Consider the following 13407-nt stretch of genomic DNA (forward strand, 5'->3'; position numbering starts at 1 on the left):
AACCTAGTGTGATGACATCTCCAGGCAGGATCTGAGCAGAGAAGAAAGAACAGATTCAACTCTACAAATCTTCTTCTGTTGTGTGGATCTTCACCTGTCAAAAGTGCAGCAGCACCTGGGGAACCCCCAGGAGGAGTTCTGAGGGGTGGAATTGGTGTCACTGAGCTACTTTTGCCCTCCTGGGCTGCCACGAGCTACAGGAGCAATATCAAAATGGAGAAGGTGTGAAAACACTGAGGTGTCTCATTCCATCATTGCCCTGAACTGCTGTATGTACTGACACAGCTCCTGGGCTTGAGCCTGAAGTTCCCTCGTGGCATCTGCACTGGGATATTGTATTGCAGCATTTTTGGTGGCTAGAGCCAAGCTCTTCAGGAGGCTGCAGAACCTGCTGCTGCTGTGGAGAACATCATTCCTGGCCTCTCTTTCCTGGGTTTCCTGGCAGAGAGAATCCACTAACTTCTGCCCCACCATGATGATGAGTTTGCTGTGGGATATGAAGACCTCAGGAGGCTGATTGTGGTTCAGGCTGTTAGTGAACACCCCAATTGCCTTGTGGAGTGCAGCAAAGCACAGCTTGCAGTGCTCTGGCAGAGGGATTTTCTTGGCACAGTCCTGCTGGCTGGGAATTCCAGTCTTTTTTGCAGATGGCAGAACCTGGAGAAGGGTTTCAAAAGAAGAGAGTCAGGTTGGTGGCACACACTGATTGTTTATTTAGTTGCTCTACCCTGAATTCTTCATGGGTTGCTTCACTTACAGGGAGTGTTGGTGGTTAATAGTCTCCAAATTGCCCCAGTAATTTTACTTTCCATAAAGTATTGGACTTTAAAGTGGTATTTTCTCCCTGTTTTTTCCCCCAAATATGGTTTTAATAATGGATAGCACAAAGTGCTGCAGCCAAACTTCAATCCTACAGTCTGGACTTGAAGCTTTCAGATGGCACATTGATCTTTAATGGACTTCAGGGTTATAAATGATTAAAATGCAATGTTGTCCCAGTACAAGATGTTTTTGAAGTACTAACTCTCACAGCCTTGTCCCAAGTGATGCACAAAGGGAAGAAAATAACTCGAATGGCTTTGAACTGGAAAGATTCATTCTGTGTGAGGAAAATAAGTGCTCGTCACAATTTCCAGCAGCAATTCTAAAGAAAAGTTCTGGGAAAATGAACCATGAGAAGCAAATAGATCTCTGTGCAGAGATATGTGTGTCTAAATGCAAATGACTTTGCATTTCAGCAAGCACAGAAATCAGGGACTAGGAGTCCTCCCAAGTAACAGCTTTCAAAATCAGAAGTACCTTTGGTTTAGACTCTGTGCTCTTCTTGGCTACTTCTTTACCTGAAATGAATTTCTGTGCCTGTTACAAATTAAAATGAGAGCAAAGTTGAAATGACTCACACAAAATATTTAAATATAGAAGTGTTTTTCTCTCATTTCACAGAGGAACAATTCCTTGCTCTGCAGCCTTCGTGTTATGATAATGAGGGTACATTTATTGGAAGCAACTGTAGGTTTTTTCCCCTAGGAGAAATGTAGTGTCTGATCCTGCAAGATCTGACTGAAACATCCACAAAATAACATTTCCCAAATCCTGGGAAATCTCCTAGGATTAATAACATTTCCTAAATCCTCGGGACAAGTCAGCATTTCTTTGGGAGACCAAGAGGGATGTTCTTAGTGGATATTTCAGCAGTTCTAAGGTGAATGATTGTAACAAACATCCAGAATTATTCTAGTGAATAAATCTGATCATTCCCAGTAAGAGTTTGATTTGTTACAGCAGAATTTTCTGTGAAAACAGAATTCTGAGTACACCACAAGTTGGAAAGTAACATCTCTTGTCTAGTCATGTCAGAGCCAAACACAATGGCAAGAAGAGAACTAGTAGGCAAAGGAGGAGAAAGAATTACTAACCCTCAGCTGAAACTTGTCTCCCAAATGAATTTAGAAGGGCAGGATGAGAAAAATGTGCAAATAAAATAGTGCTGATAGTTGATAGCTTCATATCAGCAAATGATGGAGAACATAGACAATAAAGCCCAGATTTACTGACCTGCAACTGGACATAATCACTGTCCTCAGTGGCATTTTCTTCCTGTCTCTCAGAAAGGACCTGACTCAGGCTGAGTTTATTAGGAACATTTCTCTGCGTTGACTCTATTTCTATTCTCCTTGGCAATGAGATTTGCTTTGCCAGTTTGTACTCTGGGTTCACTTTTGCTTGTTTCTCCTCTTGTTCCTTCTCATACTTCCTGAAGAGCAGCTTTCCATTGGCAATGATGATGGACACAAACCTCTTGATGTCGTCTGGGATCGTGCGAGCGACCATAACAAAGCGATCGAGGTCATCTGGGCTGCTCTGGGGCTTCCTGAGCACCAAAGCCTCCAGGGACCAGTTGCAGTGGTTTAGTGCCTCTCTTGTTTCTGTTAATATTTGGAAGGAGTTCACAAGAATTTCTAGCTGCTTTATAATCCTGCTCTGCAGGTTGTTATCTGTGAGGGAAGAGGCATTGCCCTTAATGACTTGAGCGAAGGTCAGAAATTCTCCCAGCGATACCTTTATGTGGTCAACTGCTCTGTGGATTTCTTCAAGGCTTTTCTCCAGGTGTTCCTGTAACCTCCACTTGCTGCTCACAAAGATCATTAAACTTGCAACTGAGCTGGACACACTGTGCTGCAACCTGGTCAGTGTCTCTATGGCCACCTCGAGGTCCAGTTTGATTCCTTTGACAGGATCTTCTGCTGGTGATGACACAGAAAACGACTCAGGAGAAGAGCTGGAGGAGGTGGAGTGTGTGCTGCTTCTGCTGTCCACACCAGAAGCAGACAAGTTGTCTTGTTCTAATCTGGCAACTCTTGAGAGCTGTGGAGCAGCACCATGAGCTTGGTCTTCAGAGCTATCCCTGTTGTTATCCATCTCTTTCTTGGAGTGCCCAGTGGTGGGCAAACCTTTTGGGATGTCATAAACATTCTCTTCAGAGATCTGATTCTCAGCCTTTGGAGCTGTAAGACTTGGGGGTGCTTCACAGCTACCATTCTGTGGCAAAAGGAGCACATCCCGTGAGGATGGAACATCATAAAGGTGGAGATCCGGGAATGTTAATTTCCTTTGTGTTGGTGGAATATCATATAACTGTGGATTTACACCTTTAGCTTCAGGATTTGTTGTTAGTCCCTTGTACCTGGCTGGAGGTATATCATACAGCACCTGGTTCTCCAGGGAATGCCCAGAAGGATTTTGGTTTGATCTTGATTTTTCAGGTGATACTGGAATGTCATAAATCCACTCTGACTTTCGAGGATTTGGCAAAGTGTTGTAATGGCCCCAACACTTCTTTTGAGGTTTATTTTCTGAAACATCAACTTCTCTTTTGGGAGGGACATCATATAACTGCAACAGAGCACAGAGGGTTATAAACCTTTTAAAACAAGAGATGAGAAACAAACCTGAACTCTCAGAGCACATAAACATGTACAACTCCACTGCTGCCAATGGAACTGCACCAGAAGCCTAGCCCACATTTTTACCTTCTAAAATGCACAGGCTACACATATATAAGGTAAAATACTTGGAGCATAGGAGATTAGCTCACACAGCAGTGTCCCCAGCCAGTGAAATCTTGATTTTCCAGTCTTCCCACCACCATTCCTATGCAAACCCTGACAAAACAAATCACCACCAAACACTCCTGGCTTTTCTTCATCTTCTGTGAATCTACATTTTTACTCAATACAGGTTTGCTAAGATGGAAACAGATCTTGCCCAAGGCCTTAGAAATATGTGCGTGCACAGCTGAAGGCCAAAGCTGGAAAGGGAAATGCATGACCAGTTCTTGTGTAAGAAAATCCAGACTAATGCTAACAGGTACTTCATGGGAGATCACACCTGGATGCCTTACAAGCACAACACACAACCATGGGGGAGTGCAGGGAATGACAGGAATGTGCAGCACCAGGAAACAACTGAAGGTTGTAGTGTAATACATATGTAATAGAGATTTCAAAAGGAACTGCTCAGGTCAGGCTTCCCCATTGGCAGGAGATGTGTGTGGGAAGAGGAGCCCAAGAGTGTTTCAGGCCAATTTTCAAATTGTCCATGAGCAAAGAATTCAAAATTTTGATTTTGAAAGCAATGATAAATCCTGTTCTCTGGAAGGAAATCTGCTCCCAGGCTGGGGCAGCTGGTGGGTGCAACTCCTAACAGCCATAGAAATTTTGGGAATGCCAACTCAGGTGAGCAATCACTAATGTATCAGCACCTACTCCTGGGTGGAACCAGTCCTGCTGTCACTGCTGAACAGGCTCTATGCAAGACTGGCTGCTGCAGCCCTGAGCCTACAGCACCTCTCTTTAAACCCACAAAACCTCAGATTTCCTGTGCTGGGATGGTCTACCCTGAGATCTCTCAGCCCTAGGTATGTGTGCTGAGGAGCCTGTCAAAGTCCTCTTGGATCCTAAATCCATTCAGGGAACATGAAATATTTGGCACTCAGCTAATAATTCCCGTGGAGATATTTTTCTTAGTTGAGACATTTCAGATCAGCTTTCTTCAGGACGGTCCTTGTCATACAGAGGGAAGAGATGGGAAACCTGACCACCCCCCAAGGCTGGTGTCACAGCAGTGACAGGTTATTCTCTGGTGTCCAACAAGTCTTACTTACAATTCCCACTGGTGAGTGCTTCTGGATACCAGCTCCTGCCTTATCTGGGCTGGATGGGATGTTGTACAGCTGCTTCTGCTCTGCCTGGAAGCTCTCCATGGATCTGACCAGCACAGAGCCCTTCCGTGCCGTGGGTGGAGTGGCACCACTCTGCTCAAAGGGAAAGAACAGGTTGAGTTTGATCCTTTTTAGAGTCCACTGAGGACTTGGGTGGAATCAAAGGCTTTCAGACTGTGTAGCTCCTGGTTTGGACAGCAAGGGGCAACCTCAACCTGCTGAGGAGCTGCTGGAGTTGTTCCACAGCACTAAGTGGGAAGGTGGTGGGCACCAGGTGGTGTGAGGCAGCACCACCAACACACCTGAGTCTGGGTCTGAGCAGGGATCAACCATTTACACAAAGTGGGTAACTCAAGGAAGTCTGTATAACTTGATAATAACTGGAGTGGGGTCAACCCTGCTCTGCCAGGTGCTGCCAGAGCAAGGTGTGGAGAGGCTCTGTGGATATGCTCTAGTCCCACTCACACCTTTGGGTGGTAGGAGACAGGATGGGTCTCGTGTCTGTCCCATCCTGATGACCTGCACAGGCAAGAGGCAGAGGAAATGTGCCATTCTCTCTGCCCAGGGAAGCATGGTGGCTCCAAGAGCAAGATCATGCAACAGGACACTTCAGTAGTAGATGTGATTGATGTTGTCTTCACCCCAAGAGGGTCATGGTTACATGACCCAATCCATGGCATGTTCTTGCCCAGGACAAGAGTGGTGTGGGTGACATTTAGTCTCTTCTTATATAGACACCCTTGTGACTCTGCTATAAACATCCTGAGGTCATCCCAATCCAATGACACAAAGCACATTTCCTCCCAAATTCCAAGGCAGAGAAGTTGCCACTCTGATACTGAGATTCCTTCTGTGCTTTGCAACTCAGTAGAGGTAAAACTGTGTTTGTTAGAAACAGACCAGATTTAAGACACGTTTCTGTGTGTTTCTAAGAAACTCCAGAGAACCTCTTTAGGTTTTGAACTTCCCTAAAAATAAATGACTTTCTGCCAGATTTTACAAAGAGTGAACAGGGAAACACTAGAATTTGGTAGAATAAATGTATTCTGAGGTTGTTCAGGATCCAAGGTGCAGGGAGGGACATGCAGGACTGACCTGGGTGAGCAGGGACTCCCGGCGCTGCGTGGAGGGAACATCATACACCTCAGTCCTGATGTTTGGGGCTGAAGCACGAGATGCTCTTGGGAGGGTAAACAGGTGCTTAGAGGGAGAGAAAAATCCATCATGAGAAAGCTGCAGTGAGCAGGAAGCTCAGGAAATCTTTAGGAACTCATTTAGCTGGATAGGCCATCGCTGGAGTAATTGCTCTTAAGCAGTTAAACTCTTCACTGATGGTGAGACAGGAATTGACCTTACAAGGACTATGCTATTTTCCTCCCATAGTTCTCCTTTTCCAGCATTTCTCCTGCATTTTAGTTAAGAACTGGCACATACAAATCAAAGATGATTTGTCTTACTAACTATGGAAAAGATTTGGAGAAAGTCCAGCCTCACTTATCACTTAGATCTTTAGACTACCCACCCAAAAGCAGAACCACTAGAACAAGGAAGTGAGGAAACTTCTATTTCTCCAGGCCCACAGAGCCACGAGGTCAAGCCACATTTAGTGTAAGAGCAGCAAAGAGGTGCAGGCTGAGGTGTATTGTTCTGTACTTAGGAAATACCAACTCATTTGGAAGGAGCAAACATAGTTACCTCAATGTCCTATCCAACTCCATAAACAGAGAAGTCTGAAATGGGAATTACATCCTTTGTCTGTGGCAAATTACAGACGAAATCTCCTGTTTGAGAAGCCACAACAAGATCTGTGGAACAATTAGTTAAGGTCCCAAAATATGAATATTGGGTTAGGACTTTGTTTTATTAAATCAATCGCCAAAACATGGAATTTTGAATCAAATTTGAATCAAATTCAAATGAAATTTGAATCAAATGGAGCACAGCGAACTGGAGATGAGATATCACAGTAAATGGTTTAAAATTGGAGGTGGTGATCTCCATGTAAGTGTTGCAGTGACTAAAATTAAGGGGAATGTGGTAGAGGAACAAGCCTCCAGCTTTGTATAACTGCCTGCTGCAGCTCTCTGAGAGCTCCTTGATCTCACCTGAAGAAGGGGAATGAGGAGTGAAGACAAATTCTCTTAGTGCTCTCTGATACTGAATTATAGAATCATGGAATGGTTTGGGTTGAAGAAACCTTAAAGTTCATCTTGTTTGACCCCCTGCCATGGGCAGGGACACCTTCCACCAGCCCAGGCTGCTCCAAGCTCCATCCAACCTGGCCTGGAACACTCCCAGGGATGGAGCAGCCACAGCTGCTCTGGGCAACCTGTGCCAGTGCCTGAATATGAGCATCTTGCTTGAAAACAGAGGCATAAAGAGACTTGCCCCAGCCTTGGCAGTGTCCAAAGCCAGGTTGGATAAGGCCTTGAGCAACCTGGTCTAGTTGGAGGTGCCTCTGCCCGGGGCAGGGAAGCTGGGACTAGATGATCTTCCAGGTTCATTCCAGCCCCTTAACACTCTGTGATTCTGTGGCTTCCTAGAGCAAAAAGGGTAAAAGATAAGTGGCATCAAGAAATCCATCCTTAGCCCAAGCCTGTTTGCAGATGGACAAAACTTAGCATAGAGGAAACTCACAGGATATCACATCTTACTACTCTGAAAGTCCTTTCAGTGACAGCAGAACAAGAAGGTGCCTTGTGGTCAGGCAGGAGCAACAAGGCTCCTCCAAAGGGTGAAAGCATACAGGCTCTGAGGGGTTTGGTTTGGCTTCATTGCTTTCAGTCAGCTCAAAGACTCCCAGTGGCTTCACCCAGCTGCTCAGGGGACAGCTGAGTATGCCAGGAACTTTGCCAGTTGTCCCCCAGGATGTATGTGGGGCAGCCCTGAGTGCTGTGGTTCTTTCTGCACTCACACAGGCTGTTCTCCCCCAACCTCCCCGTGCATCTGGGCATGGATTGGGACCACCACCCTGCAGTTGGTGTGGGAACAGCTGGGACATTGTGCAAGAGGCAGCTCAAACCTGAACCTTTAGATTATAAACTCAGGCTGGGACATTTCTTTTTCCTTCTCAGAGCAGACAAGGCTTAGGTATATAAACTCATGAAACAGCAGAGAGAGGAATAGCCAAGGAGCTCTTCTGTTGGGCCATTCATCCAGATTAAGAATCAATGACATTTTCCACCTGGTTTGCTAGCACAACATGGAAAATTTGTACCAATCTCCCACTCAGATCACAAATGGCTCCCTTAGGGTCAGGAATGTGGAGAAATCAGACCACAGCAAGTGCAAAAGGGGTTTTGTAGCTGTTAGTCTGAACTTGCAGTCCTGGTGACTACACAAAGGTTGTATATTGCAGCTGCAGTGCTGAAAATCAGATTTCAGCCACCAGGGATGCACTGAGTTTGTCAGTTTTCCAGCATCCATCTGCCACACAGCAGGAAACAGCACCTTGTTTCCATGACTTGCCTTCCAGCACAGTGGGGGGAAACGTGGCTGACTGAGCCCCCATAAATCAAGGGATCATTAAATCAGCCTAAAAGACTATATAGCTCAGGGCAGAATTTCCTTCCTACACAGAATAAAGAGACACCCAGGGCTGAAGGGCTCATGGAACTGAACAAAAACTTGAGCTCCCTCCCCACTTGCTCTATTTACCTTTAATTAAAAAAATTCCTTGTTCATTTGATGCAGAGAAAAGCACAAGTTTTTGATCTTAAGACACTTGATGCAACAGGTAGTCAAAAATTTTATGTCCCATGTACATATTTCATTTGGATGCCAAGCGCAAGGAGCTGGGAGAGAGAAGAGGCCAGACCAGGCAGCTGTAAGGAAACCCTGGAAAACCAGGGTCTCCTCCATAACTGGGGGCACTGGTGGCTGCTCTCATCCTGTGCACCCTGGTCAAGGAGAGAGAAACTGATTGAGGCCTCACAACCAAAGCCTGTGCCCTCTAGCATGACTAAGAGGTGCTGCTGCTTTGCAAGCATCACAACAGCCTTGAGTAGCAGAAGAGAGGCAGCAGAAAACAGGAGAAACTAGACCAAAACAGCAATCACCCAGCAAAGGGTTTTTTCTCTTTGAAATAATGAATCCTGTTGCTGTGTAGATGGATGCAAACACCCCACACGTGCCCAAAGGACCCTGGGTGGGTGGTGCATGCTGTGGTCCATCAGAGCAGAAAGTTCTGCCTCTTGTTACTTTAACTCTGGGGAAGGTTTGTAAATAATTTCTACATTCTTCCTAACAAATGGTATATTCTTTACTTCCTGCCCTATTTTACAGCTGCCTTAAATTGTCAGAAAGGTGAAGGATTATGGAATACAGAGAGACTCTTATGTTGCTCAGAGCATCATTTCCCACCTAAATGCAGTAAACTGTAGTAGAATTAATGGGAGTTTCCTAAACACCATCATTCTTTTGCTGCAAACTCTACTGAAATATCACAGCTTTACTATTTCCCCACTCCCAGTGATGGTTTTAATAACAACATCTGCTACATTATGAGTTGCTTATATTCTTACCTGGTTTTTCAAGCTTTTGGTCCTTTCACTGAGCAGCTGTGCAGCCAAGGCTGGCACTTGATATATTGCTTGGGCAGGTGTGGCAGACACCCTAGCTGGAGATTTAACCCACCCTTCCATCTTCTCATAGGTGGACGACACGGTGTTCTTGGGGCCAGAGGGCACCTGGTAGATGTTTTGTTGGCTGGTTGGCAGCTCTGCGGGGTCGCTGCGGGTGGAAGGAAGCAGCAGCACAGCTGGAGAGGCAGAGAGGAGCTGCAGGCGGTTGGCAGGGGCCAGGCCCTGCCTGCCATGGAGGGAGCACTTCCACCAGCCCTCACTGCCGATGATGTTTTGGTCCAGCACTGTCAGGATGTCTCCCTTGCGGAAAGCCAACTCATCTGAGCACTCAGCCTTGTTGTCGTACAGAGCCTTGGCCAGGGTGTTCTGGGGACAGGGGAACACCAACATTGTTACACTCACAGAAGAGCTAATTACCTTCTGGTTGGGGGTTTCTCCCCACCCTGATTTCGTTTGGATTCAAGCCCACCTGTTGGCACATGAAACAACATTTCTCAGGGCTTTGGTTTCAGTGAGTTTTCAGCCTGTGCCTTCCATGTTCAGTGCAGTAAAGAAATAGATATAGCAACAGCAACAATCATCATCATCATCATGCAATCATCATCATCATCATGCAATGTTTCCTCACCACTTTTCCCCCGAGGCTCTCGAACGCAATTATCATCATCATCATGCAATGTTTCCACACCACTTTTCCCCCGAGGCTCTCGAACACCACTGCTAACCTTCATTATTTAGACTTATTATACTAGACTTATGTATGTTAGACTTACAAACTAAACCACAAGTAGTTCTATCTCAACATGAGGAAGAAGTTCCCTCCATGGAGGTGGCAGAGCATTGGACAGGCTGCCCAAGGAGGTCACAGAGTCTTCCTCTCTGGAGACATTCCAAACCCACCTGGACATGTTCCTGTGTCACCTGGCCTGAAACACTTCCAGGGATGGAGCAGCCACAGCTTCTCTGGGCAAACCTGTGCCAGTGCCTCACCACCCTCACAGAGAACAATTCCTTCCTAATATCCAACCTAAGCCTCCTCTCTGTCAGTGTGGAGATGACAGTTAAATAAATGAAGAGTAGTAGCAGTAGGTAGCTTTATTCACTCAAGATATTTGTGCAGAAGGTAGAGAAAGCTGTGGCTGTAGGGTTTTTTTCCAGCACAAGAGAGAATTTGCTTTCAGCTTTACAATGGGACTGTGCTGCCCAGGCAGCAGGACACTGCCTGTGTCTCAGCAGGAGCTCCTTATCAGAAAGTGAAGTAATGTCCAAAGAGATAACACCCAAATAGGAAACGTGATGCCTTGTATTTTTGACCAGAGCATTTGCTGCAAAGCAGCAGCTGGTGTGAAGCTGCAGGAGAAGAAGCCCAATTTGTCAGCTCAGCTGGTGCAAAGGGCTTGTTGTTGGCTGCACACACTTCTTGGTCAGGGTGGCCACGAACAATGGCCTTTCTGTGAGGCCTGGGCTTATCCATCAGCAGCTGCCAGGGATGGACAACAGCCCCATTTACCTCTTGTCCCAGCCTGGCTTTTGCCTTGGACATGGCACTCCACTTTGGATGTGGACAATGCCAAATGCTGAAGCCAGGAATCCCATCACAGAGCACAGCCTGGGGCCAGCCTGGGATTCACATGTTGCAACTGTGGAAAACAAAGGAAACCAGCCAACTTTCCCTGTTATTCATCAGCACTTCTAGCTCCTTGTTGTTGGATCATAGAATTTTAGGGGTTGTAATGGACCTCAGAGATGATCCAGCCCCAACCCCCTGCCCTGGGCAGGGACACCTCCCACCAGAGCAGGTTGCTCAAGGCTCATCCAACCTTTGAACACTGCCAGGGTTGGGGCAGCCACAGCCTCCCTGGGCAACCTGTGCCAGTGTCTCACCACCCTCACAGGTTAAATTTAAACTCATACCATAGAAATCACAAAGCTTTTCATCAGAGGGATCCCTTGCTTGAAGCACAGAACACATTCCTTTGGTTTTTGCCAATAAAACTGTGCCTGCAGCTCAGCCAGAGACCAATCCAAAGCAGAGCACAGTGGTTCAGGCTTGGAAAGGTGATCTCCCATTTCTGGAGCTCAGACTGGGGCATGTGGGCTCACATCTGTAGGCAACATGAACACTCAAGAACCTCAGAAATTGCAAGTCAAGCAGGAGATTAAAAAAGCTATAGACAGAAGAATCATAGGACACTCTGGGAAACCTGATCTAGCTAGAACAGATTTGTTCATAGATCATCATAGCCCATCCATAGGGCTGGAACTAAAAAATTAAGACCATAACATCACTTAAGGGATGTGATGGAGACAAGCCCCAACCTCCAGATTACAGAGCATGAATGAACTGGGAGATTGTCAGATCTCTGGCAATCAGATCAGTGAAGCTCTCAAATAGGAGAGTATAAAACAAGACAAAAGCCAAAGAGTTTTCCAGCTAAGGCAATGCTAAATAGTAGTTTTTATAAGACAAAAGTTCCAGGAGGTGAGTGCTTGATCTGACAACTCTAAGGTTCATCAAATCTGTCTCCAAAGAGATGGAGTGAGGTCATCTGTCCAGGCTCTGCCTCATCTAACGTGGCTGTTTGTCTGGAATTGGGCTCTGTCTCCACTCTCAGCTCTCAGGGACATGTGTGAGGCCTCACTGGGGCAGCCCCTTCCTATCATGTAAGCAGAAGCATCTCTGACCTGCCAGGGACTATAAACAACTCTGCATTCCCAGGGTCGCAGAGACCTTCTGGGCTGCTCAGCTAGGAGGAAGCTGTGCCTTGAGGCCAGTGGGATGTGCATTTTCTCCCTGCTGTCAGTGGAGAGGAAGCTGGAGAGGAAGCTGGATGTCCAATGTGTCATCCACAAAGTGCCATCAGGACCAGCTGTGTGGAGTTCTTCAGTGCTGTATGTGACCTTGTTAATGTGCCCTACAAAACCCAACATGGACTGAGCACTAAAGCAGCACAGATGAGATCAAAGTGGTTTTCCTTTGACGTTTGTTGTTTCATCCCCATCAGCAGCCCTGAAAAAAACCTCTCCTAAGACAAAGAGCATCCTAACAGCCACATCTTGCCCCATGAGAAAGCAGCTTGGCAGGCAGAGCTGTGACTCTTCTTGCACTGAGCAGATTTTAATGAGGCAATGACAGAGCACAGAGCTAGAGAACAGAGGTTGTGTCCCCTGCAGTCCCTTCCCCAGGCACTGAGCCCCCCAGAGCCCAGGGCTGCCCTAGGCAATGCAAATGGGTCACCCACTGAAGGGATTCAGTGCCAGGACTCTGCTAACAGCTCCAGTTAAAAGTTCTGGTGCAGCCTAAGTGCATCTCCTTTTATTGGAGTGTGGATCAGATGTTGAGAGAGGAATTCCTCCCACAAATTGGACTTTTTACATCTATTGTTTGTGTGTCCTTATGCAGCAACACTCCCACTATGAAACCTAACAGCCCTTGGGACTCTTCGGAATGAAAGCTGTTAGCTCATGTTTATTAATGAAGAGAGGGGCAATGTTAATTAAGAGGCAGTGAAGCTGCTCAGTGCATAGTTCCATAATGTACAACCCTATAACCTCAAACTGGGAGGACTCACAAAGTGACATCTGTGTTCTATAGACACAATAGATATTTATGCTAAGGAAAAAACACCTAACATCTCCTGAGCCCTCTCCTATCCCAAGCTCAATCCTCAGTCTATAGGGCTATGCAACAGAAAAAAAGTGATAGAAAAATCCAAGTCATACCCAGTGACATATACCAAGTGATAATTTGAACCTCTTGCCTGCAACACTGTCCAAATAATTTCTCTATCTCCCTCTCCCCACTCAGTTTGTGTCTGGAAATGTCAGTTCACTACCACAGACTACCTGATGTGACACACACCTCACAGCATTTCAACCACAGAAATAGTTTTCATTTATTGTCTTAAGTTTGCTTTTAAAAAAACCAAAACCCCAAACTATTGATGTCATGTAAATAAAGAGATAGTTTTAACCGTGGGAGTTGTTGTGGATCAAGAAAAATATTTCTCAGCTGCATTTTGCACTTAAAAATATCCCTGAGCACTTTGACTGCAGGAAAGTGGGGCTTAAAATGTTTGGGAAGGAAAAGATAGAGCTAAGGGC

General features: G+C 46.0%; 1 protein-coding gene across 1 annotated transcript; it reads right to left on the reverse strand.

Moving 5' to 3' along the window:
* Positions 1-243: 243 nt before the first annotated feature.
* CASS4 (Cas scaffolding protein family member 4) lies at positions 244-9973 on the reverse strand. The gene is made up of 6 exons (XM_009082791.1): positions 9932-9973; positions 9244-9669; positions 5816-5920; positions 4664-4813; positions 2056-3393; positions 244-657 (listed from the first exon to the last, which is right to left on the reverse strand). Exons 1-6 carry the CDS (start codon positions 9971-9973, stop codon positions 244-246), a joined length of 2475 nt encoding a protein of 824 aa, XP_009081039.1.
* Between the last annotated feature and the right edge of the window lie 3434 nt (positions 9974-13407).

Source organism: Acanthisitta chloris, unplaced genomic scaffold (genome assembly GCF_000695815.1).
Source record: "Acanthisitta chloris isolate BGI_N310 unplaced genomic scaffold, ASM69581v1 scaffold31610, whole genome shotgun sequence".
In the NCBI taxonomy this organism is placed as follows: domain Eukaryota; kingdom Metazoa; phylum Chordata; class Aves; order Passeriformes; family Acanthisittidae; genus Acanthisitta; species Acanthisitta chloris.